Source organism: Balaenoptera ricei, chromosome 2, assembly GCF_028023285.1.
Source record: "Balaenoptera ricei isolate mBalRic1 chromosome 2, mBalRic1.hap2, whole genome shotgun sequence".
NCBI lineage: Eukaryota > Metazoa > Chordata > Mammalia > Artiodactyla > Balaenopteridae > Balaenoptera > Balaenoptera ricei.
This window is the reverse complement of record NC_082640.1, coordinates 73,012,524-73,036,178: the sequence shown is the minus strand read 5'-3', so window position 1 is coordinate 73,036,178 and position 23,655 is coordinate 73,012,524. Positions and strand designations below refer to the sequence as shown.

The window sequence follows — 23,655 nt, the reverse complement described above, 5'->3', positions numbered from 1 at the left end:
TCCTTAAAAAGTTAAACATAGCATTGTCATATGACCTGACAGTTCTACTCCTAGAGTAGAATTTTGAGGTATATACTCAAAGGAATTGAAAGCAGAGACTCAAACAGATACTTGTACACCAATGTTCATAGCAGAATTATTCGTAATAGCCCCGAAAGGTGTAAATAACTCATGTGCCCATCAAGACATGAAGGGATAAATAAAATGTGGTATACACCTACAATGGAATACTGTTCAGCCATAAAAAAGCTCAGCTCATTTTAACATACAACTTCTTTTCCAAGAATCTAACCAACTAGATGTTTGAGGAGACCTGAGGTGACTTTCTGTATTTTCACATCTATCACAGAAGCAAACTGACAGTAGATGCTCAGTAAACACTCATTGGTTGAGGAAAACTCTCTGTATCTTACTTGGTCTAGACGCAGAACAGTTGGTGTCAGACTTTGGTGTGTACCAGAATCCCCTGGAGGACTTGTTAAAACACAAATTTCTTGTTAAGACACAGATTGTTAAAACACTCTCAGGATTTCTAATTCAGAAGGTTTGGGGTGCAGTCCCAGAATGTGCCTTTCTAACCAAATTCCCAGGTGCTGCTGGTGCTGCTGGTCTGGGGACCACACTCTGAGGACCACTGGTCTAGCTCAGTATTTCTCAACCCTAACTGCACATTGGAGCTTCCTAGAGCTCCTAGGTTTGCCCCTGGCCCCCGCCCCAGAGATCAGGTTTAATGGGTCTTGGGTGGTGTCCAGATACAGGAGGCTTTAAGAAGCTGCTCAGGTGATTCTAATGTGCAGCCGAAGTTAAGAAGAGCTGGCAGAAAGCCTTCATTACATCGACACCGTTGGGGCTGGAGCCAGGGCTTTTTGTTCTCTGGTGTCAAGGTAAGGTTTCTTTTTTCCAAAGTAATTAATTTTTTATTGTGGCAGAATATATATAACATAAATTTACCATTAATTACGTTGAGTATATTCACAGTGTTGTACAACTGTCATCACTGTTTAGTTCCGGGACATTTTCATCATCCCAAAGGAAACGCCATACTCACTAAGCAGTCATTTCCCCTCCTCCCCCCAGCCCTTGGCAACCACTAATCTACTTGCTGTCTCTATAGGTTTGTCTCTTCTGGATATTTCTTATAAATGGAATCATACAATTTGTGTCTGGCTTCTTTCACACAGTATAATGTTTTCAAGGTTCATCCATGATGTAGCGTGTACCAGTACTTCATTCCTTTTTTATGGCTGAAGAGTATCCCATTGTATGGATGTATCACACGTGTTTCTCATTTCATAGGGTTGCTTTTGTAGTTTAAATATTTGACTGTGTTTAACTTGCTATTCTCTGCTATAAAATAGCTGTTGACTGAAATAAAGCATTCATGTTCCTCTTGTGTGGGTTTTAGAAAGTAAACTGAACAGAGCTGGCACGAAAGGAAGCTGCAGATAATACAGCCTGGTTTCCTGGAGACGAGGGTCTGGGGGCCAGTAAGGCTATTATTTGTAACAAGCTTCTGAATGAAGAGAGAAAACTTCAAATAATCCTGATAATAAAGGCGTGTTCCATGCAAGGTGATGAAGCAATGTTCCCTGGCAAGCAAAAGGAAACTGATGGGAGAGCAAATAATGTGAGCAGAGGCTGCCTTAGTGACCCGCTCCTTCCCTGGCAGGGGGAGAGAGAGAGAGAGAGAGAGAGAGAGAGAGAGAGAGAGAGAGAGAGAGAGAGAGAGAGAGAGAGAGAGAGAGAGAGAGAGAGAGAGAGAGAGAGAGAGAGAGAGAGAGAGAGAGAGAGAGAGAGAGAGAAATGTAACAGGTGCTTTTAATCGTCAGTATAGCTGCCTCTGCTGCCGAAAAGCTGCTCTTCTCTCCCTTGCTGCCCCATCCACCTTCTCAGCACTCATCTTTGTGAAACGTGTGAGGCTGTGAGTGAGGAGCCGAGACTGGATGGGGTGGCTAGACAGCAGGTCAGGGGCCATCCTGCATATCTAAGTTGAATGCAGCCCTGAACAAGCTATTTAGTTGTGGACTTTGATATCTGTTTACTAGGACGAGAACCTCCCCTTCCCTCCTGCTCTGATTCCTCACCCCCTCTTTGCAACCAAACATCGTCTGGCCACTTCTGCATCTCCACTTCCTGCTCAGATCTCCCTGCTCCAGGACTCTGGCTTCCAGGCCCACATCCCACTGGATTCAAATAGACTCTTCAGCCCTCATTTCTCTTGCGGCCCTTGGCCCCAGTGCCTCCCCCCCTACCCCACCCCATTTCTGAACCTGTCCTCTCTGGGTTTCTGGGGGATACTGCTTTGTCTGAGTTATCTTCCCATTTCTCCTGCCCCTTCTCAGCTCTCTGTAGCTACCTGCCCTTAATGTCAGCTCTCCCTGTGGTTTTGTCCTTGGCTCTTTTCTTTCTCTCACACTCCCCTGGGGTCATCTTATCCCTTCCCATGGCTTCAGCACCACCTCTGCCCTGTCAGGGTTTCCTCCTGAGCTCCAGACCCATTGCCTACTGGCCACCCCCATTGGACACTCCATGGGTTCCTGAAATCAGACGTGGCTGGAGGGGGAGGCAGACGGGCAAACAAATAATTTGAAAAATAACCAAACCTACCATCCTTTCCTCTCTCGCCCTCCTCCACCCCCTTAGAGGTTCTCTATCGCAGCTGATAGTACCGCCCACCCCCCCAAAAGCTGGGAATCCCAGTCCGCTCCTTCCTTTCCTTTGGCCCCATTTTTAGGCACAGAGATGTAACAATTTTACTCTTTTAGGTGTCTTTTTTTTAGGACAATATTTTTTCTTTATTTTTAATCTTTTTTAAAAAATTGAAGTATAGTTGATTTACAGTGTTGTGTGAGAGTCAGGTGTACAGCAAAGTGATTCAGTTATATATGTGTGTGTGTGTATATGTATACGTGTGTATATAGGTATATGTGTGTGTGTATACGTAGACGTGTGTGTGTGTACGTAGACCTGGGTGTGTATATGTAGACGTGGGTGTGTACGGAGACGTGTGTGTGTACATAGATGTGTGTGTACGTAGACGTGTGTGTATACATATACATGGCTGTGTATGTGTATATGTGTGGGTGTGTATATGTATACATGTGTGTGTATGTTTACATGTGTGTATGTATACGTGTGTGTATATATGTATATGTGTGTGTATATGTATACGTGTGTGTGTATATATATACATATACATATATATTCTTTTTCAGATTCTTTGCCATTATAGGTTATTTCAAGATATTGAGTATAGTTCCCTGTGCTATACAGTAGGACCTTGTTGTTTACTTTATATATAGTAGTGTGTATCTGTTAATCCCAAATTCCTAATTTATCCCTCCCTCCCCTCCTTTCCCCTTTGGTAACCATAAGTTTGTTTTCTATGTCTCTGAGTCCATTTCTGTTTTGTAAATAAGTTCATTTGTATCATTTTTTTGAAGATTCCACATATAAGTGATATCATATGATACATGTCTTTCTGTCTGACTTACTTCATTTAGTATGATAATCTCTAGGTCCATCCATGTCGCTGCAAATGGCATTATTTCATTCTTTTTTATGGCTGAGTAATATTCCATTGTGAATATATGTGTGTATATAGATATGTGTGTATACATATATAATATATAATAACAGTATATACTTCTGTATATACTGTACTCTTCGCGCCAAAATGGACAACCTGAATCTCATGAGAAACCCTCAGACAAACCCAAATGGAAGGACATGCTACGTGATATCTGGTCTGTATGCTTCAGAAATGTCAAGAGCATGAAAGGTCTAAAGAGATGCCACAAATAAATGCAGAGGATTATCCGGATTGACTCCCAGTTCAGGAAAAAAAGCTATCAAGGACCAAATTAAGTTTCTTTTAAACTTGGCCTTCCTCTGTCCCTACTGGCATAGCCCTGTTCAGCTGCATAGCTCCGTATCTGTAGGCCTCACTGGCCTTGTTTCTCCAGCCCTCCACTCCCTACGCTAGATCCAGACCCAGACATTTCTCTGCTGAAAGTTCTTCAGTGGCTCCTCAAGCCTTCAGGCTTAATCCCAAGGTCTGGAGTGCAGCCCACAAGCCCGTCATGATCCCACCCCCCTCTCTAGGCTTTGCTTCCCCTACTACCATGTGTCACAAAGCGGGGGTGGGAGTCTTAAGACTTCACCCCGACTAACAAGTTAGCCTGCCACAGTTTCACGGATGCTGGTAAAGACACGAGACTCCTGAGTCAGAGACGAAGGACAGTTTAATACTCACAGGGGTAGCAGAGTGACATTTGCAGCTGTTTCTCAAGCCCCAATTCCATAGGGTGATGTAACCAGGGCCTTGTAACGCCTCCACTTGCAAGCTGCTCCGCACAATGAACATCCCTTTCAGCTTAGGAAACCCCAGTGTGTAAAGGGGGGTGGTTAGCAAACTTGCCCAACCTTTACCTCCAAGAGAGACATTATTTTACTGGACAGCAAACAGATCTGCTCTCTGCCCTGGAAGGAGACACTGCCTTTATCTATGCAAGATGACTTGCTACATAAACATCTTTGAAAAGGTAGTCTGGAACGAAAGCTGTCAGAGCCTCTGCTCACAGACGCAGGGAGAATCTTTTCCCCACCACTGCTCCGACACTGGGCTGCTGCCATCCTGATTCTCTGATCGCACCCCACACTCTCGTCTGGTTTCGGAGCTCTGCTGCCTGCAGTGGAATGCCATTTTCATCCCTAAAACGCACACCACCATGCACGTAAACATGCACGCACTCTCCTTGCCCTGCTAACTCCTTTATCTTTCAAGAATCAGCTCCTCAGGGAAGCCTGACAGCCACCGTCACCCCCAAATATAGGAATTCTGCCCCACCTTTGTGTCCCCAGGGTCAGTGTACACTATCACAGGACTTAATCTGCTCCGTTGTCATTACCTGTTTACACGTCTGCTTGCCCCTCAACTCTCAGTGCATGGAAGGCAGGGGCTGTGTCCTGCTTGTCTCTGATCCCCAGTGACTAGCCCACAAAGGGAATCATTAAGGATTGGTCAAAAGAATAAGTGGATCAGTGAATAGACTGTTATTTTAAAGCTGCTAGCAGTTTCTTCCTGTCACTTGAGGGGGAGTAGAATGTCAAAAACGGATGAGGATGGAAAATCTTCATGTGAGAAGGGGCAGGACAGCTGGGGCAGTTCATAAGCATTTTCTACATTCTGGGGGAGGGGCCAAAAATTTGTCCCACTCCCCCTGTTGCGGGACAGATCGCTTGGATAAGCCCTCTTAGTGACCCGGACTTGAGGCAGGTAACTGCCCAGCGTTTCTGTGAAAGCTCAGCCCCAGCTGTAACAGTCCAAATGCTGGCGTTTCAGGCTGAGGTGCCAAGCGTTCTGTCTAGTGATCCAGTGATACAAATTGGGTGCATCTTTAACTGGTCTGTGCCCTTGCAAAGAGTACTGTTTTTCTAAAATAATGGATTTAGCTGTCCTGGACTGGAAGGTTGTTGCCTCACCTGTGATGTTATCTCAGACGCAGCCAGTGGTTCTCAGGAGTGATTTTTGTCCCCTCGGGATGTTTGGCAACGTCTGGAGACATTTTTGGTGTCACGAGGGGGAATGCTGCTGACATTCAGTGGGTAGATGGGCTGGCCAGGGGTGCTGCTAAACGTTGTACAGTGCACAGGACAGCCCCCAGACAAAGAATTATCCCACCCCAAATGTCAACAGCGCAGAGGCTGAGAAGCCCTGGACTATTGTGATCGTCTCGGCTGGGCCACGCAGAAGGAAAGAGCAGATCACACATTGCAGAGGATGTTTTTCTAGAAAGAATGAGGTGCTCTCGCTGTCAGTCATCCTGGGGCAGGAAAGAGGAATGGAGGCCTAACCTCAGGGGAGGGGAAACACAGTCAGGGCTCCAGGCCAGGAGAGCAAGACTGGCGCCTACGACCTGATGCTAGGAAATCCCCAGGGACAGGGATGATCATTGCCTTCGTGGAGTAGTGATGACAGAGACATCTGGCTTTCCTCTTAGGCTGTAGTTGCCTGTGTCACCCCAGGACCTCAGTCAAATTTTGTTAAACTCCAAAGCCTAGTGAGTTGTTGTTTTTCTTAAAGCTACCATTTAGTGAGCACTTACTACGTGCCAGGCATCATTCTATATCAAAGGTTGGCTAACATTTTCTACAAAAGGCCAGATAGCAGATATTTTTTTTTTTTTTTTTTTTTTTTTAAAGCAACTAGTTTTTATTTATTTATTTATTTATTTTTAATTTATGGCTATGTTGGGTCTTCGTTTCTGTGCGAGGGCTTTCACTAGTTGTGGCAAGTGGGGGCCACTCTTCATCGCTGTGCGCGGGCCTCTCACTATCGCGGCCTCTCTTGTTGCGGAGCACAGGCTCCAGACACGCAGGCTCAGTAATTGTGGCTCACGGGCCCAGCCGCTCCGCGGCATGTGGGATCCTCCCAGACCAGGGCTCGAACCCGTGTTCCCTGCATTAGCAGGCAGATTCTCAACCACTGCGCCACCAGGGAAGCCCCCAGATAGCAGATATTTTAGGCTTTGTGAGCTGTATGATCTCTGTCACTACTACCCAACTCTGCTTTTGTTAAAAAAAAAAAAAAAAAAAAAAAAAAGCAGCCATAGAGAATATGTGAACAGGTGAGTGTAGCCATGTTCCAAGAAGATTTTATTCACAAAAACAGGTGGTGGACTGGATTTGGCCCATGGGCCTTAGTTCACCAACCCCCATTCTATATGCTTAACAGGTATTAATTAATCTGCATTACAACCCTACGACAGAGGCACTATGTTCTCATTTAGCAGATGAGGTGACTGAGGCACAGAGGTTGAGTAATGTGCCCAAAGTCACAGTGCCAGTAAGCAGCCAGGGTGCCACTGACCCTGACCCTCACGTTCTCCCCAGCAGCAGCCTTTGGAGGGTCTAGAGCCTGGGCGGCAGCAGCGGTTATGAGGTGGTGAGAGGGGACCAGCAGACAAGCCCTGGCGATGGTCCAGAGCTAGAGGGGAGAAGCAGCAATGGAGAGATTTGTGACCTTGTAAACATTCCTGGGGGGTCTGGAAATAACAAAAAGAGGGGATCTGGTAAAAGACGTGAGCTTTCTGCAGCTACCCATGGGGGAACATGACCTAAGTGACGGCTGACTGGTCTCTAAACATTGACCTGCTGTTGAGCCCATTCTTCACTTACCCGCTTTCACAAAGAGGAAGTCCTTTCTGATATCTAACCTATAGCGCTTTTGCTGTTATTTAAAGCTGCTCCCTCAGTTTTCCCTTTTAGGGAGAAAACTTGCTGTTCGATGGTTCTTCTCACACCTGAAAGCCTTCATCCAGGCTACTTCTTTTTTTTAAATTTATTTATTTATTTTTGGCTGCATTGGGTCTTTGTTGCTGCGCGCGGGCTTTCTCTAGTTGTGGCGAGTGGGGGCTACTCTTCGTTGCGGTGCGCGGGCTTCGCATTGCGGTGGCTTCTCTTGTTGCGGAGCACGGGCTCTAGGCACGCAGGCTTCAGTAGTTGTGGCACACGGGCTCAGTAGTTGTGTCTCGTGGGCTCTAGAGTGCAGGCTCAATAGTTGTGGTGCACGGGCTTAGTTGCTCCGCAGCATGTGGGATCTTCCTGGACCAGGGCTCGAACCCGTGTGCCCTGCATTGGCAGGTGGATTCTTAACCACTGCACCACCAGGGAAGTCCCCATCCAGGCTACTTCTCTCTCCCTTCCAGAGGGGTGTGAAATGCAGTTGGGAAGGTCAAGGGCTTTGGAGCTGCCAATCACAGCTCCACTGGCTGTGTGACCTTGAACATATCTCTTAGATTCCCTGAGCTTCGCTTACAAAATGAAAGTGGCAGTACCCACCCGGCAGGACCCCAGGGCTGTTGGGAGGAATAAACGTGGTAGTGTAGTGTCTATTTGTGATGGACTTACAAGACATGCTGGTTCCCAGGCCCTTCTGAATGGAATAGTCTCGATTCCTCCTTCCCCCGCCCCCTTTTTCCAACCTTTTAGAGCAAGTTCTCCCTTTCACCTCACCGGAAAACAAATCTAGGGCTCCCTGCGTCGCTCCTTTTACTTCTAATGAGATATGCATGGTGATGTGGCATTTTGTTTCAGACTGGTTTCACCTCTGAAATCCTGCCATCCCAGATCAAGTGTCACCTTCTCCCTGGTGCCTTCCCTCACTCCCAGAGCCAAAAGTAAATAGAGAAACAAACCATTCTTTCCTCGTTCACTCAACAAATTTTTCCTCAGCACCTCTCCTGGACTGGGCCCTCTGCCTCTGCCCGAGCAGCCCCTTTGGGGAGGGTGTCACTCCCCACACGGTGTGCATGATGTTCTCCTTCTAGATAACGCCCCTTGAGGCTAGAAAGGGCTCCTGCTCAAACCCGTACCCCTCGAATACTGCCTTGCTTGCAGCAGGCTCGTGCTCAAAAACCACCAGGGAGGAAAACATTCTCCAGTGATAATTTAGCACATTAGCCTTAGCTGGAGAGCGAGCGCTTGGTTATTAACCCCGGAGGTACCTATGCTTCTCAAGGCAATTACGTGAAGGAAGAGCATTAAAGTCCTGCAGTTCCCCCACTTTTTTCCCCACGGCGTTACAAGGTTTCTGACCAGACATCTTTGCACACCCAGTCTTCCCTGAAGACCTTCCATACTCAGTTTTACTCAGTGCTGGACCATTCCCTGCTCCATCCTTGATGACAGAGACGTTTAAGCATTACACCAAAAGGTTCATCAAGAGCTGGGAGGGCTCTTGGGAAACTGCCAAAAGGAAGCACTGAGGGACTGAGGGGCGGCTGTAAGTTCTCACCCAAGCACCGCTCCAAGCAGTGAGATGTCAACCCACATTCCCGTAGCTCAGAAGCCAGCGGAGAGGCTCGCTCCAAGTTCATGGTGTAGGAGATGGAGGTGTGAGTGTCGGGGGTGTGGACACACCTAAGAATGTAGATACACGTGAACGTGGATGCATGCGTGCACACATATGTGTGCGTGTGTAAATGCGCGCATACACCTCTTTCCTGAATCACCAGGACCGAGCACGGGGCAGGCGGCTCTCCTCATTCAGTCTCTGCCGGGGCTCCTGTCTTGCTGCGCCCGCACGGTGTTCCTCACCAGGAGCTGCTTCCTGCCCCTCTCCCCACCCCCAGGTCCACCCACTCTCTTTGATCTGCTTTTCTTCTTCACTTACGTGTGTCATCCATTCCCTGTTCTTCCCTCCAACTCTCGTCTTTCCGATTCCAACCACCACACTCCTTCAGCTGTCCATCCTACTCCCAAGAATCCGAAAACGGTATTGATCCATGACTGTCCCTGTAGGACCCCTGACATCTCTCCCAGCCGTGCGCTGCCTACAGTAATGATGACTTGACTGTATTGATTTTTTTCCCTGGCAACCACACTGGTCTTTGATCTACATTTCCCTTGAGTGTGTCGCAAGGAACCATATCAAATGTTTATTTATGTCAACAGGTATTAAGTCTATTGTGTTTTCTTTAACCACTAAGCCTTTTACTCTGATGTAGGGAAGAAAAGCAAGTTAATTTGGCATAATTTGTTTCTGGCAAGTCTGTATTATTTACTTTTTCAAAAAAATCACTGCATTTCCTCATTGGCTTTTGCACAGTGTTGTGATGTGTCGTGTAGGGTACACAATGCCTGGCATAAAATAAGCATCCACCAAATGACTGGGAAAATACACGAGACGGAAATCAGGAGACACAAATTCCAGTCTTGGCTCAGCTTCTCATGCTTGGGCCACTTGACAACACTGAGTTTTCCTCGCCTCATCTGTAAATGAGTGTGGGGCTTGGCTACATCAGTGCCCCCCACTGGGGTCCCACCTAGGCAGCAGTGGCAGTCTGGATGCTGATGTGAATACTTCACGAAGCCCAACAGAGATGGGCACTCATCTACCATCAGGCTGCTTCTGCCAGTTACAACATTAGATGTCTTACGTTTCTGGCTGAGTTATATCAACAGGTCAGGACCCCCATTGCCCCTCCCGTGGTTCAGACCCCTATCCCCCTCTCCTGCATCCCTCTGGCCCCCTTCCTTCCGTGTTTCACACTCAATTCACTCTTTACTTTGTAGCCACAACGATCCTTCTAAAACGCTTATCTCAGCTTTCCACCTAGAACGCTCCAGCTGTCCCCCCGCTATCTCCAGAATGAGGTCCCAACTCCTCAGCCAGCTCATGAGCCCCTCACACTGGCCCTGGTCCATCTCCCCAGCCCCTTCCCTCCTCACTGAGGTCCTTGGTAGTGCCCAGAACCTACCAGCCTAGGTGATCATGGCACAATCTGTCCCTTAACCCCAAAGGCTCTTTCAACCCCTGCCCTTTGCCTGGCTAGCTCTTACATGTCCTCCAGGTCTCAGCTTAGACATCACCTCCTCCAGGAAGCCTTCTCTAATCCTTTCCCAAGACACTAGGTGAGGGCACTCTTTTCTGTGCTTCATCTTTCTGCTTTGTAAGGCCTAATTCACTGTCTCCTCCCAGATTCTCAGTCTTATTCATGCCTTATTCATCATTTCCTCAGCACCTAGCCTAATACTTGGCACTTTGTATTTACTCTATAAATGTTTGTGGAATAAATGTGAATCCTTATCTTGGGCTAACTAAAAAGTTTGATTGGTTTTCAGATCTGTCTTAGATTAATAACAAATGGGAAAACTATTTCATTAATAGATTAATTTGTTAAACCTTTTAAACAGTGGTATCCATGGAGGAGGGCAGAATAAAAGAGTGATGCATGTGTAGGGTACCATTACTCTCAGGTCCCTTCTAGGTAATAATTCCAGAAATTTATTTGTATAACATTTTGGCTCAGGATCATGAAAAATACCTATAAACTAGAAGGGCACTATCAATGAAGAACCTTTAGATTTGCAGGTCATAGGAGAATAGACAGTTACTCAAGTTGGAATCACCAGTTTGCCTCTGGGCTTCCTGGTGGCCAAAGCCAAAAGGGGAAACAGTCATTTGCACAACTGCCTCAGACCTGCTACAAAACCTCTTTGTTCCACAACCTTCACAGTCACCTTTTCTCCTTTCTCCACTTCTCATGCAGTTTCCAGAAGATGGAGTACCAAGGAGGGGCCTCCCTACAAAAGCACCAGGCACCATTTGCCAGTGTCACCATTCCCTGCTATAAGCAAATCTCACCCTCATCATAACCAAGGAGCCCTTTCTGAGCCAACTGTCCCAAAAGGTGGGGGCAGCATGACCATTTGCCCTGAAGCTAACCACGGGCATCCTTACGAGATCTACATGGGTCTCCTATTCACCCAGAAGTCATACAGCTGATCTAGTCACAAGTTAATGATTACAAAATCATTTAAAAAGTTAAGATGAGCTAAATGAGCCATTTTATTTAGAGTCACGCCAGTTCATTTTTTTTTTTTTTTTGATACTGCAATTTTATTTCAATCTCACAAATGAAGTTAGCATGTAGGAAATTTAAATGAAACAGTACGGTAAAAATAGCAGAGAACCAAAACCTCTAATAAGGAAGTCCACCTAAAGCATGAGAATTCAACATTCATTAGTGTTTCATCTTCAGTTTTGATTGACACTCGATGCTTGCAAATTTTGAAACAAACTTTGAGATCATGATGACTATTCTGAAGAGATTTCAGCACCAGCATTAAGATTTGTACATTCAGTTGGTTTGCAATTGACTTGTTAGCCATTTACACAGTGTATAGTACAGATTTGTCACAGGTCAGATCACAGTGTTGAAGGAAAGAAGTACCTTCCTGTAATTAGAAAGGATCCCTTAAACTGCACTCAGCTTAAGACATCCAATGTACAGGAGCACGAAAACCATCATAATACTGTGGCTCCAAGGAACATAGTTTTGATAAGGAAAATAACCTAAGCTTCTGCTTCCCATTTTAATTACTGAAACCTCTAACAATGACAAAACTGTCACATAGGACAGTTACGTCAGTTCTGAGTCAACCTTTATGGACATGAGGAGGTGGCAGCTCGTATTTCTTCCTTCCTGGTTGGCAAAAATTAAATGCTTGCCAGGTCATTGGAAAGCTTGTTCCTTAAAGGAATACTTTTGTGAATTAATTTAAAAAAGAAGAAAAAGAGCCCATCTATGGGAATTCCCTGGCGGTCCAGTGGTTAGGACTCGGTGCTCTCACCGCCATGGCCCAGTTCAATCCCTGGTCAGGGAACTAAGATCCCACAAGCCGTGTGGCTCAGCCAAAAAAAAAAAAAAGCGCCTAATTTATTTTGTTTACAAATACTTGTAATACTGGTCCAACACCACTAAAAAGTGTAAGTGAACTGTGGCTTGACTGAAAATTGAAAGAACTTACAGTTCAAAATCTAATATGTTTCCCCATCATTCCTATATGCTATGTTGGACAGCATGCATACTAGCGATTATTTTTACATTTTCTTGCCCCTACTGTTTCACTATTTAATTGTTGATCAATTAAATCATTTCAGCTCCTTTCTCTGTGCTCTTGGCATCTAACAGGGTGCTTCTTGGTGAGTATTTGTGGAACAGCTACCATATTTCATTGCTTCTAGATGCCATGGATTATAAGATATATCCCACTTACAGAGATGCTAAAATAAAATAGTTGCATCTGAGAATCAATGAAATACAGTCTTTGTCCACAGCGGGTCCTGGCTCTCTTTCTTGGCCATGCGGTGTGGCCCTGGGAAGAGTCTGGCTGTGCTCTTGGGCTCCGCAGTCGTGCCTGCACCCTTCACCCCTGTGGCCGCCCCTGCAGAGGAAGACAGTAACAGACCAGGAGAGAGGGCCCCTGCTCCCTTCAAGGAGACGTGGAGCCTGCTGAGACAGTCTCTGGTCCATTCTCTTCTTCATGGAAAGCCAGACCTTCTAGTCTCTGCCCGGGGCACCTTCACACACCTGCTCTGAATTCAGCCTTTTTGCTTTCAATCTTTCTTCTAAGCTGGTTTACCCCACGGTCTCCTCTCTCTCCCTCTGCTGGGGATGGGCTGTTTAACTGGCTTCTGGAGGGCTGTGCCCTGCCCTCACCTGAATGCCTGGGGCTTGAGACCAGCATGAAGCAGAGAGGGCAAGTTTGAGAACAGCCAGAGGCCTGACGGACCCCCTGGCAGGACCCGCTCCCAGCTCTCGCCAGCCAACTCTCAGCCCGCAGTTCCAAGGCTTGTCTCTGCCCCAGGTGGGTGACAGTCCCTGCACGGGGCTGGACTTATGTAGCTCAGAGCCCTAGTAGCCCAGCCCCAGATTTCTTCCCAGCTCCACTCCTGAACCCTAAATCAAGGCTCAGCCCAGAGGCTCGGGGGAGTAGCACCCTGCCCCCGTGGGCTGGGCAGGAAGGCAGGGGATGCTCCAGTGACTTCAGCTGCACGGCTGAGGTGGCCACGGCTGTGGAACCAGATATCTGGTCCCTAGATGCCAGGGAAGTGCCAGGGTGATGAGCTCCAACTCAACCCCTGGTCTGAAGGACAAGGCTGGGAAGAACTTTCTGGCCTGTGAGGCCCGTGGGACAAGGGCTTGGTGCCCTTGGGGTTTTTTGCTCAATCACTTTTTTTCTCACAAGGGAAACTCCTTCTGTTTGTTCAGAATATAAAAAGAATACCTCCTCACTGTTAAAAACTCAGGCAATTCAGAAAAGCACGAAGAAGTAGATCCTTTCTAACAAAACTCAGGTTTGTTTGGTATTGTGGAGTTTACCAGGCATTTTCCCATCTATTAGCTAATAGAATTCCACCATCACTCTGTAAAGTGAAGGGAAAGAAGATGATTAGCTACACGTGCTCACTATTCGCCAGGCACTGCGAGCCTGTTTCTGTGTATTATCTTATTTAATCCTTGCCATGACTCTGAAGCAAAGCAGAGGTTCTCAAACTTGAGTGTGTATCAGAATCACCTGATGGGCTTGTTAAAGCAGACTGCTGGGCCCAGCCCCAGAGATTTTGATTTGGAGGTAAATCTGGGATGGGCCCGAGAATTTGCATTTCTAACACAGTCATATATGGTGCTTTTCTTGCTGCTAAAAGAACAGGAGGTGAAGGGTTTGTGTTTTTCCTCCCAGGCTCCCCCCATGAGTTTCGCTTGTAGTTCTGAGTGTTTGGGAAGGGCATCCCGAGCCCCCGGTGATGTTGGTGCTGCCCATCCTGGTGCCACTGAGGTAGATGCTATTCCTGCTCGCATTTTGTAGCTGAGAAAACCGAGGTCCAGAGAGGTTGTTACTTTCCTAAGGCCATTCATCCAGAAAGTGGCCTAGCTGCTATTTCCAGGAGGTCTGCCTGGTTCTGGGCTTTGTACACTTTCCACTTCTTCCTCCTGGTTTTCTGTCTCACCCGTCCCTCGCCCCCCATAACACTACACCCGCCTTTAGGAACAAATGCTAGCTTCCCTATCTTTTCACCCAGCTGGTAAGGCCAGCTGTGAACACGAAAATGCAGGCATTTGGGCAGCTACAGGCCAAGATCCTCCAGAACACACAAACCTCAATTCTGCAACTCAGGAAAGATGAGAAATCATGACGAGTGGGTAGACCACACCACATCCAGGCGGACCCTGGATGTTACAACTTCAATTAGAAGTAACTGGAACTACACTACAGATTTAATAAATCACAGCGGGTTGGATTGCTAAGCCTCAAGGGAAATCCCCAAGACACAGGGGTTAGGGATTCAGTTCCCTGGTATGAAAAACATGTTCTGGCCTTTTTTGTTCTCTCTCCCTCTTTCCCGGAAGAGTGCTTTGTGCCTCTTGTCCTTCATCCTCAGGATGGCAGTGGGAGCGGGGGAGAAGTCACTGGGGTATTGTGAGTTGGCCAGGCCTCTACCTTTGGTAAAGACGACAGTTCTCCTTAATAAAATCAGCCTATTAATTGCACATGCTCCCTAACTGCTGTTTTAAGTTCTCCCTTTAGCTCTAACTTAATCTGTTTTTTATACTGCCTTTGAGTGTGAAGGTCACACGGTGCCTTTGCCTACTGCCAAAGTAAAGCTTCCTAGCTTCCTTGCATGTGTTTCATGTCTTGTTCTAGCTTGGGAAGGATGTCCCGAACCCCAGAGATAGTTTGTTTATAGTAACTTAATATTCCAGCAGATTCAGGACAGAAGGGGGGTGGAGGTGGGAGCCTGGAGAACCAATGAGGTTCACCCCAATGGAGGATCCCTTCCTAATTCCCAAAGGAAATTCTTTAAGACAGAGCCTCTATTGTCTGGGAGAAAGGAGAGCAGTTAAGGAATGCGGTGGCAGTGGTCACAGGGAGTCCTGCCAGAGCCCGGGACCGAGAAGCTGGGCAGGAGGGCTTACGAGCCCGGCGCCCGGCACCCCCAGGCTAAGCTGCCATCTTTCCAGAGTCCCCGATCTGGGATGGAGGGGCTGATCTGGTGGATGCCTTGCGGGGCCCTGACTTGGGGAGAAGTGGGACTCGTTCACCTGCCAGGAGGGGGCGTTTGGCTTGCTCTTCCCCTTACATCTCATCTCCCATGAAGGTTTGTCTTATTTCTCCCAAATGATGAACAGTGGTATTTGTCTGTTTCTGAACTAGCTCACATTGGAGGAGCACCAGAGCAGTGTCTGGCATCCTCTGGGATGGAGCCCCACCTCTGTTCTCTGCTCACATGATGCGTTCTTGGGTCATTAGTTTCAATACAGTCATTCCTTTTGGTTGCTCTGTTATTTTGAACACGCTGAGGGTTTTTTGGTTGTTTCTTGTGGGAGGGCTGAAAAATCTACTGGGGTAAGGATGACTCTCCCAGCCAGCTGGAATTTTTTAACTCTTTTATTGAATATAATATACATACAGAAAAGTGCACGTATCATAAGTGAACAGCTTGATGGATTTTCACAAACTGAACACAGCACCCATGTCAAGGAACGAAACGTGACCAGTATCCCCTCCTTCCAGTCACCTCTGCACCCCAAGGGCACCCGCTATCCTGCCTTCTAACAGCATAGATGCACTTGAGCAGACTGGAGTTCAGCCTTCTCTCACGTGTCAGCCTGACTTGCAGTTGCCCTCTATTTCAGAGTTGGTGGCTCAGCAGGACTGAATTGGGGCTGATTGCAGGGGGTAGGGTGCTGACCCAGCACATGCCAACACGTACCCAGCTGCTGCTCCAGCCCCCCAGGAGGAGCACTCAGGGGCAGGGTTGGCTCCATCCTGGCTGCCAGATGGTCCTCCTGTCTGCAGGGGGCCGTCCGGGAGGTTAGCCTGGTGACTCAGTGTGGAGGGGGGATGGGGCTCGAGTTCTCTTTCCATGTGCTTCTAGAAGTCCTATCATGTGTTCCTGGAAGCGAGAGGCCCGCGGAGCAGGATGACTCAGAGGCATCTATGTGAAAAGTAGCTGAGGTCTGCGCCCTGGGAAAACCAGCACGTGGCCTTGGGTTGGACTTGCCCCATTCGGTGCAGCCTGTATTGTTTGGAAACCATTCTCCCCTCTCCTATGCCAGGCTCTCTGTTTACTTGTGTGACTCCAAGCACAAGTGCCAGCTGCCAGCCTGGACCTGTTTGCCTCCTTCACTGGCCCCCCCGACCTGACTCCACATCGCGTGTGCTCATTTCACTGATAAAAACCCAGGTTTGCCTCTGTGCCCACCCCCAGGCATGCCATGCATCTTTAGACTCTGCCCTCTGCTTCCTCAGCAAAGAGCTGCTCTACCTGTACGCAGGAGGGACAGAGGGCTGGCCAGCGCTAACGGTCAGGAAGAAATGCTTCTGGATTGGTCGGTATGGCTGGACAGAAAGGCCCTCTCTTGGGGAGCACTGTGTCATGCCTAAGTGGCAGTAAGATTTTCCTCCAATACCTTCTTGACACCGTGTGTCTCTGTTCTGTGTAACTTCCTTGCCCTGCCCAGGGGGGCTGTCCCGCAGACGAAGGGAGCCCTGGGGAGACGGGACTTGTGTCTCCACTCCACCTGGGAAGCCAGTAGAAGAGGTGTGGGGCAAGTTACCTCTGACTCAGGCTAGAAAGGCCTTGGGAACCATCTGGTCAGAGGTTCTCTAACAGAGTGCATAAGAATCACCTGAAATAGACAAGTTTTTCAGGTTCCCTCCCTCCCCCAGGTCCAGGCTGCAGCTCAGAAATCTGTATATCTGGAAGGCATTCCAGGTGATTCTGATGCAGGTGAGCCCAAGCCATAGCTTGAGGAACACTGATCTGGACAACCCCTTCCCCAGGTCACAGATGGGGAGAAAGCAAGACCCCGAGGGCCCACGTGCTTCCTCCAGACCATATGGGATCAGGTCCAGAACTTGAGTCCCGCCTTCTTTCCGTGCCTACACTCCTCCTGTCTCCTCCCACACACTGAACCTGCCCAAGGGGCCCTGATGCCCAGACTCCACCGATTCCTCCTTTGTCAGGTCTCTTGCCCTACCCTTCCCTCTTCCTGCCGCCACTGTAAACTGGACGCTAAGACACAGAATGGGGTTCCTTCAAAGGCCAGACACCTTCCGGCCTCCCTCCCATCCTTCCTCTTCCACCACCTACCACCCCCTACTCTCCTTAAAAGGCAAATTACCCCTGCCCTGCCCCTCCATCTGTGGGACAAAGTGGGAAGAGCCTGGCCTCCCCCTCCATGCTGCCCCTGTTTGTTTTCTTTTAATTTAGAACAATATTTATTAATGAAATATATTCACCTTAGAGAAGTCCATACAACACTCTCAATATAATAGAATACTGCTGACACAATGCAACCATTATAGCTTTAACAACATGTTACCAAAAGGTGGACATACGTGAAGCTTTTATTTGTGGTAGTGAGGGAAATAACATTCAACTCCAAAAAATGATGATGAGATACACAGGCGTCAAATTGCCTTCTCATATTAATAAAACGTGTAGATACAAAACTATTACTATTTTTGAGAGGAGTAAAAATCTATTCCAAGAAAACAATGTATCTTGATAATAATAGTCATAGTCTACTTTTATTGGGTGCTTACTATAGAACAAGTATCAATACTATGCTAGCCCGTTTCACATGGATCTCACCATTTGATCCTCACAGTAACCCTGTGGTTGGTGCCATCAGTAGAAAGTCTAATATAGGCCTTTACAACAGCAACAATGCCTTCCTGTTGCACAATGTTAGTGTTTTTGGGGGAAAAAAGGCCTGTTGTGTCTCATGTTTTTCTCTCTGTATTTTGCGATAATTTAAAGTATTAGCTAAATATTCTTGAAAAAAATTTTTTTAATATTTTGTTTTATTTTGCATTTTTTGGTAAGGCAAGCATAGGATAAACATTCAAACTTTACAGACAATGAAAAGTAACTCTTCCCTCCCAGAGCTGACCCCTAGTCCCTCAGTACTCCTTTCTAGGGGCCATTACTGTTTCAGTTTCTCCTGAATCCTTCCAGAAAAATTCTGTGCAAACACACAGTTACATTGTACACACATGGTGCCACATATACATACTATACCTGGCTTTTTCCATTTAACAACATAGCTTGCAGATGGGAGATGGGCCAGCATCCTTACTTATAGACCTGCTGCAGTCTTTTTTTTTTTTTTTTTTTTTTCTGCTGCAGTCTTTTAATACATGACCCAACCTATCTTTCTGACCTTAGAGTCCATCCCTCCCCTGTAACGACTTCTCTACATGTTTTCCCTCAAATGCCATCTTGCTCTTTCTTGCCTCCATTCACGTGATACCATCATCGACTTGGCCAATAGCACTTCCTTCCCATCGTACTGAATCCTCCCCATCCTCCAAGGTCCGGTTGAAAACCCTCTTCCTCCAGGAAGCCTTCCTTGACCATCTAGCCCTAGCACTCTTGTCCTCCTCTGAACCATCAGAGCACTGAATCGTTTACTTGTTATCTGCTATTATTACCTATTATATTCTGCTTTGAATTGTGAGCTTTAAGTAATTCCCATCTACAGACCACAGCCTATGCTTCTAATTACCCACCCACTTAGCAACATGCCTTGCCCATAAGAAGTACGTAAGGGATGTTAGTAGCAGTGGAGCCATGCAATGCTAGAGCCAAGGAGACCTTGGCCTGGAGGTAGCTGGTTGATTAGCTTAGGGACTTTTCTATGCCTCTTGGGCTAACAAACATCCAAAGGCTAACTAGCAAATCCAAGTCAGATCTTTCTCTGGATTCTGCTTCCTCTGTAGTAATCAACTTCCCTGCCTGTCATCACCCCTCCTGTGCCAACGAGGCCAGTTCCACCCTCCTGCTCCCCATAACAATCTCTCTTGCATATCCCTCGTCACTCAGTCCCAAACAAGACATTATTAACATTCCTGTGCTCGCCAGTGGACCCTAGAGCTTGACCCCCATCCCCACTCCAGCTGATGACCAAATTTCCCATTCATTGCAATACATGAGCTAAGCCGATTTCAAGCTGCTTATCTCGAAACCTTTTTGCAGACTTGATGTCCCTGTCTCTCCATTTAAGACAAGCATTCCTCTTTCACTAAGGACTGACCATCACTGCTTGGCCCACTGCTTGCTTACAAACATGGCAACGAGAAGTTAATTCTAGACCTACTGGCAGCTTAAGTTCTCGGGCCTGAGCCTAACTTTCAGAAAGGAGCCCTTTATTCTTTGTTTACTGTAGAATAAATGTCCTACAGAGGAGAAGGGCACTCTCCTGCCTAGGGCCCTTGCAGTCTGAAGGTAACCTGGGCACCTTCACCTGGGCGGTTTGCAGGAATCTGAAAGCGTTACTCTGTGACTCGCAGTTCAAATGCGCAAAGCAGGCTCAGCTCCTTGGAGAAAGAGCTGTCTGAGACCTGTGTGGAGCAAGTCTTTAGAGAGGACGTTGTGCCCTCTTTTAACAATACCAGAACTGCTCTCCCCAACCCCCCAAAATAATCTCTACAGGTCAAGAAGTTTCTGACTTTCTCATTAAATACATTCATCTCGTCAAAAAAGTATTTAAGATCTCTACTTACCTATATAGGTCCACGTGGATCCTGCAAAGAAGAAAAAAAAAAAAAAAGCAAGTAAGCACAACTGAGCTTGAACAAGTTAGAGAAGACATGACAGATTTTATTTTTAAATGGGTGAAATTAAAAGGAGGTGGATGCCCAGAACTTCAAACTTTTTCAACGTGGAGAAAAGGGAGCCCTTATGCACTGTTGGTGGGAATGTAAATTGGTGCAGCCACTATGGAGAACAGTATGGATATATAGCTTGCTCAAAAAAATCAAGAACAGAACTGCCATATGATCCAGCAATTCCACTCCTGGATATTTATCCAAAGAAAACAAAAACACTAATTAGGAAAGATATATGCGCCCCTATGTTCATTGCAGCATTATTTACAATAGTCAAGATATGGAAGCAACCCAAGTGGCCATTAATAGGTGAATGGATAAAGAACATGTGAGATATATATATATATATATCTATTCCATAGATATATATATGGAATATTACCCAACCATAAAAAAAAATTAAATCTTGCCATTTGTGACAACATGGATGGACCTAGAGAGTATTATGCTAAGTGAAATAAGTCAGAGAAAGACAAATACTGTATGATTTCACGTACATGTGGAATCTAAAAATCCAAACAAATGAACAAACGTAACACAAGAAACAGAGATACAGAGAATAGGTGGTTTCCAGAGGAGGGGTGCATGGAGGGAGGATAGAAATAGGTGATGGAGATGAAGAGGTACAAGCTTCCAGTTGCAAAATAAATGAGTCACTGATATGAAATGTACAGTGTGGGGAATATAGTCAGTAACTGATATCCTTGGATGGTGACATATTTTAAATGTATAGAAAAAAATCACTATGTTGTATAATAGGAACTAACATAGTGTTGTAGGTCAATGTACTTCAAAAACAAACAAACTTACTCATAGAAAAAGAGGTCTTATTGGTGGCTACCAGAGGCAGTGGGTGAGGGCAGGGGGAGTTGGATGACGATGACCAAAAGGTACTAACTTCCAGTTATAAGATAAATAAGTACTAGGGATGCGATGTACAACATGCTAAATATAATTAACACGGCTGGACGTTACATATGAAAATTGTTAAGAGAGTCCTAAGAGTTCTCATCAGAAGGAAAAAATTTTTTTCTATTTAATTTTGTACCTATATGAGATGATGGGTGCTCACTAAACTTACTGTGATCATCATTTCATGATGCATATAAGTCATATCATTATACCGTACATATTAAATTTATACAGTGCTGTGTGTCAAGTATATCTCAATGAAACTGTAAGAAAAAAAATTTTTTTAATTAGAAAAAAAAAACCAAAAAGCTTTTTCAGAGTCTGTGTCAGAACAACTGCTTCTCAGAGCAACTGTGCTCCCAGGGGAGACAAAGCACAAGGCAGTGATTTTGTGCAGGGCCCAGGGGTTAGGGAGGGGGCTTCTTGATCAGAAGCCTCCCATATATCTTAGAGAAGCCAAATGTCATCACCTGAATGGGTAATAAAGTCACAAGGCTCAAAACTCAAAAGCCACCAAAAGGTACACAGTGAAAGCGATTCCTGCCACCCGAACTTCCTGCTTCATTAGACTTAGTCAGTTTCACCAGCTGATGGGAACACTTGCACAGTGTGACTGCACGCACAGGTCTCTGTATTCTGTCCCCCCCGGCTTTTTTGCACACAAATGTTGACATACGGGAAACCCTGTTTTGCATCTTGCTTTTTCCCACTTAACAACACAGCCTGGAGAAGAGTTCACCTCAGTACATAAAGAGAAAACTAATCCCCAAAGGAACGTTTTTCTTTGAGGAAGCTGCCACCCTCATCTGAGTTAGAATTCCAGGGGCAGTGGCAATGTGGAGGAGAGGTCCTGCCAGGAATATAACGAAAGTCACCTGTCACTTCCCACTCCACACCCTTCACTCATAAAAGCCCTTTGTACCGACAACAAAACATAGTTTTAAAAAGTCATTGCATAGTACACCTGAAACTAACACAACATTGTTTAATCAACTCTGCTCCAATATAAAATAAAAATTTTTTTAGAAGTCGTTGCATAGATAACCAACAAGGACCTACTGTATAGCACAGGGAGCTATACGCAGGGAACTATCTTGTAATAACCTATAAGGGAAAAGAATCTGAAAAAGAATATATAGGTATATGTATAACTGAATCACTTTGCTGTACACCTGAAACTGACAGTATTGTACATTAACTATACTTCAGTTTTTAAAAAGTCATTGCAGAGCTGCGCTCTCATTACCCTGTTGGCACACCTCCCTCTTCATCTCCAGGAGGAGCCCGAGACCCCAAACTGAGACTCAGGGTGTCTCGGGACACATCACAATGAGGGGGCTGTTCAACTCCTATGTCCCTCCCTCCCAGCTTCTCCCAGTGCCTCTGAGATTCTCGGCCCACCAGGGTACTGATGCAAGAGGAAGACTCACATCTCCTTTCTCTCTTGGGAATGATTTGCAGTAAAACTTACCTGACCAACCAACTGGTAGTCACTTATCACCACTGGGCATTTCCTACTCAAGCCAGTGGTGGTTTTAAAAAGCGAAAAGAGGATTTTGTTTTTTCTTTGTAAGCTGGTTTAATGTCCTATTTTTTTTTGTTGTTCTGTTTCAATTCTTTGCCTCGGTCTTTTTAATTTTCAAATTCAATTGGCAGTTTTTTCAAATTACACTTGTACATGGTTTAAAGAGTCAGATGGCTCTATAAGGCTTTTAATAAAAATATTGGTCCCCTGACACTCCCTAGTCACTTTCCTGCTCCCTATGGCAACCACTGTGAATTCTTTTAAAATGTTTCTTTTGGTGTTATCTCATCTCTATAAAACATGCCCATGTTGTGCCTTCATGATTTGCTTTGGTTTAGGCATTATTTGTTGACATCCCACTTGGGAAGAGACGGATTGAGGGCTCTTTCACATACCTGCAACCCGACACCTCGTTTTGTAGATGAGAAAATGAAAGTCCACAAGGTGAAGCGGAAGATCAGTGCCTGCTAAGAAGCGTATCTCCACATTTCCCATCACTTCCCACGAACTTAGAGAATCTTCGAGTCTCCTTCCCAATCTTTGGGGTAGAGGGGGGAGTCCAGACCCCTTAGAGTATTTGATCAGTACTATGGACCTTTCCTCGTTAAAAATGCCCACTAACACAACATTGTAAAGCAACCATACGCCAATAAAAATTAATTTTAAAAATGCCCATAAGCTTGGACACAGAAAATTTCATGTACAGTTAACTTCAGGAGGTCAATAGAACCATGTTAGGTGTTTGTTTGTTTGTTTTGTTTTGTTTACTGTAAGCTTCTTTGCCATAAACATCTTCGCTGCTGCATAATTAATTGGCATTAAGACAATTTTTCTGTGAAAGATCAAATAACTAGTTGACAGTTTTGGATTGACAGTTTGGTTTCCACTGGTTGAAATGCATTAGCATTTCTTCCAGTTAGTGATGTTATTGATGCCTTTATCCAGCTGACCGATGACAATCATTTGCCCCAAGAGTTGGTTTCTTATTTTGAAACACACTACATTGGAGGAGAAAGAGGCTGAGGGCTTCGAAGGTGCAGAGTTGAGCCAACATCTCCCACAGAACTTTGAAACATCTGTCACTAGAGATGTGACAAGATGCCAAGAATACACCACAGGGTAGAGGCTTTCACAGTGCAACACAAAGCTCAGGTACAAACATGCACCCTTGTATTTGGAAACTGATACCTCTCTTAATGAAGGAAGAAATGTTAGCGAGAACGAAAAAGTGCACTGCCGAACGAGGAGAT

The 23,655-nt window shown here is 46.0% G+C and overlaps 2 protein-coding genes across 5 annotated transcripts in view; one reads left to right on the top strand and one right to left on the bottom strand.

The window, feature by feature from the left end:
* APH1B (aph-1 homolog B, gamma-secretase subunit) overlaps positions 1–23,050 on the top strand; it is a 110,484-nt gene extending 87,434 nt beyond the window's left edge. The window contains exon 7 of the mRNA XM_059913088.1: positions 22,744–23,050. The gene's annotated coding sequence lies outside the window, so the exon portion shown is untranslated. The remainder of the gene's footprint in view (positions 1–22,743) is intronic.
* CA12 (carbonic anhydrase 12) overlaps positions 1–23,655 on the bottom strand; it is a 60,507-nt gene that overhangs the window by 32,655 nt on the left and 4,197 nt on the right. For all 4 annotated transcript variants that reach the window (XM_059913085.1, XM_059913082.1, XM_059913084.1 and 1 more), the window contains exon 2: positions 19,864–19,884. In XM_059913085.1, coding sequence (XP_059769068.1) covers positions 19,864–19,884 — 21 coding nt within the window. The remainder of the gene's footprint in view (positions 1–19,863; positions 19,885–23,655) is intronic.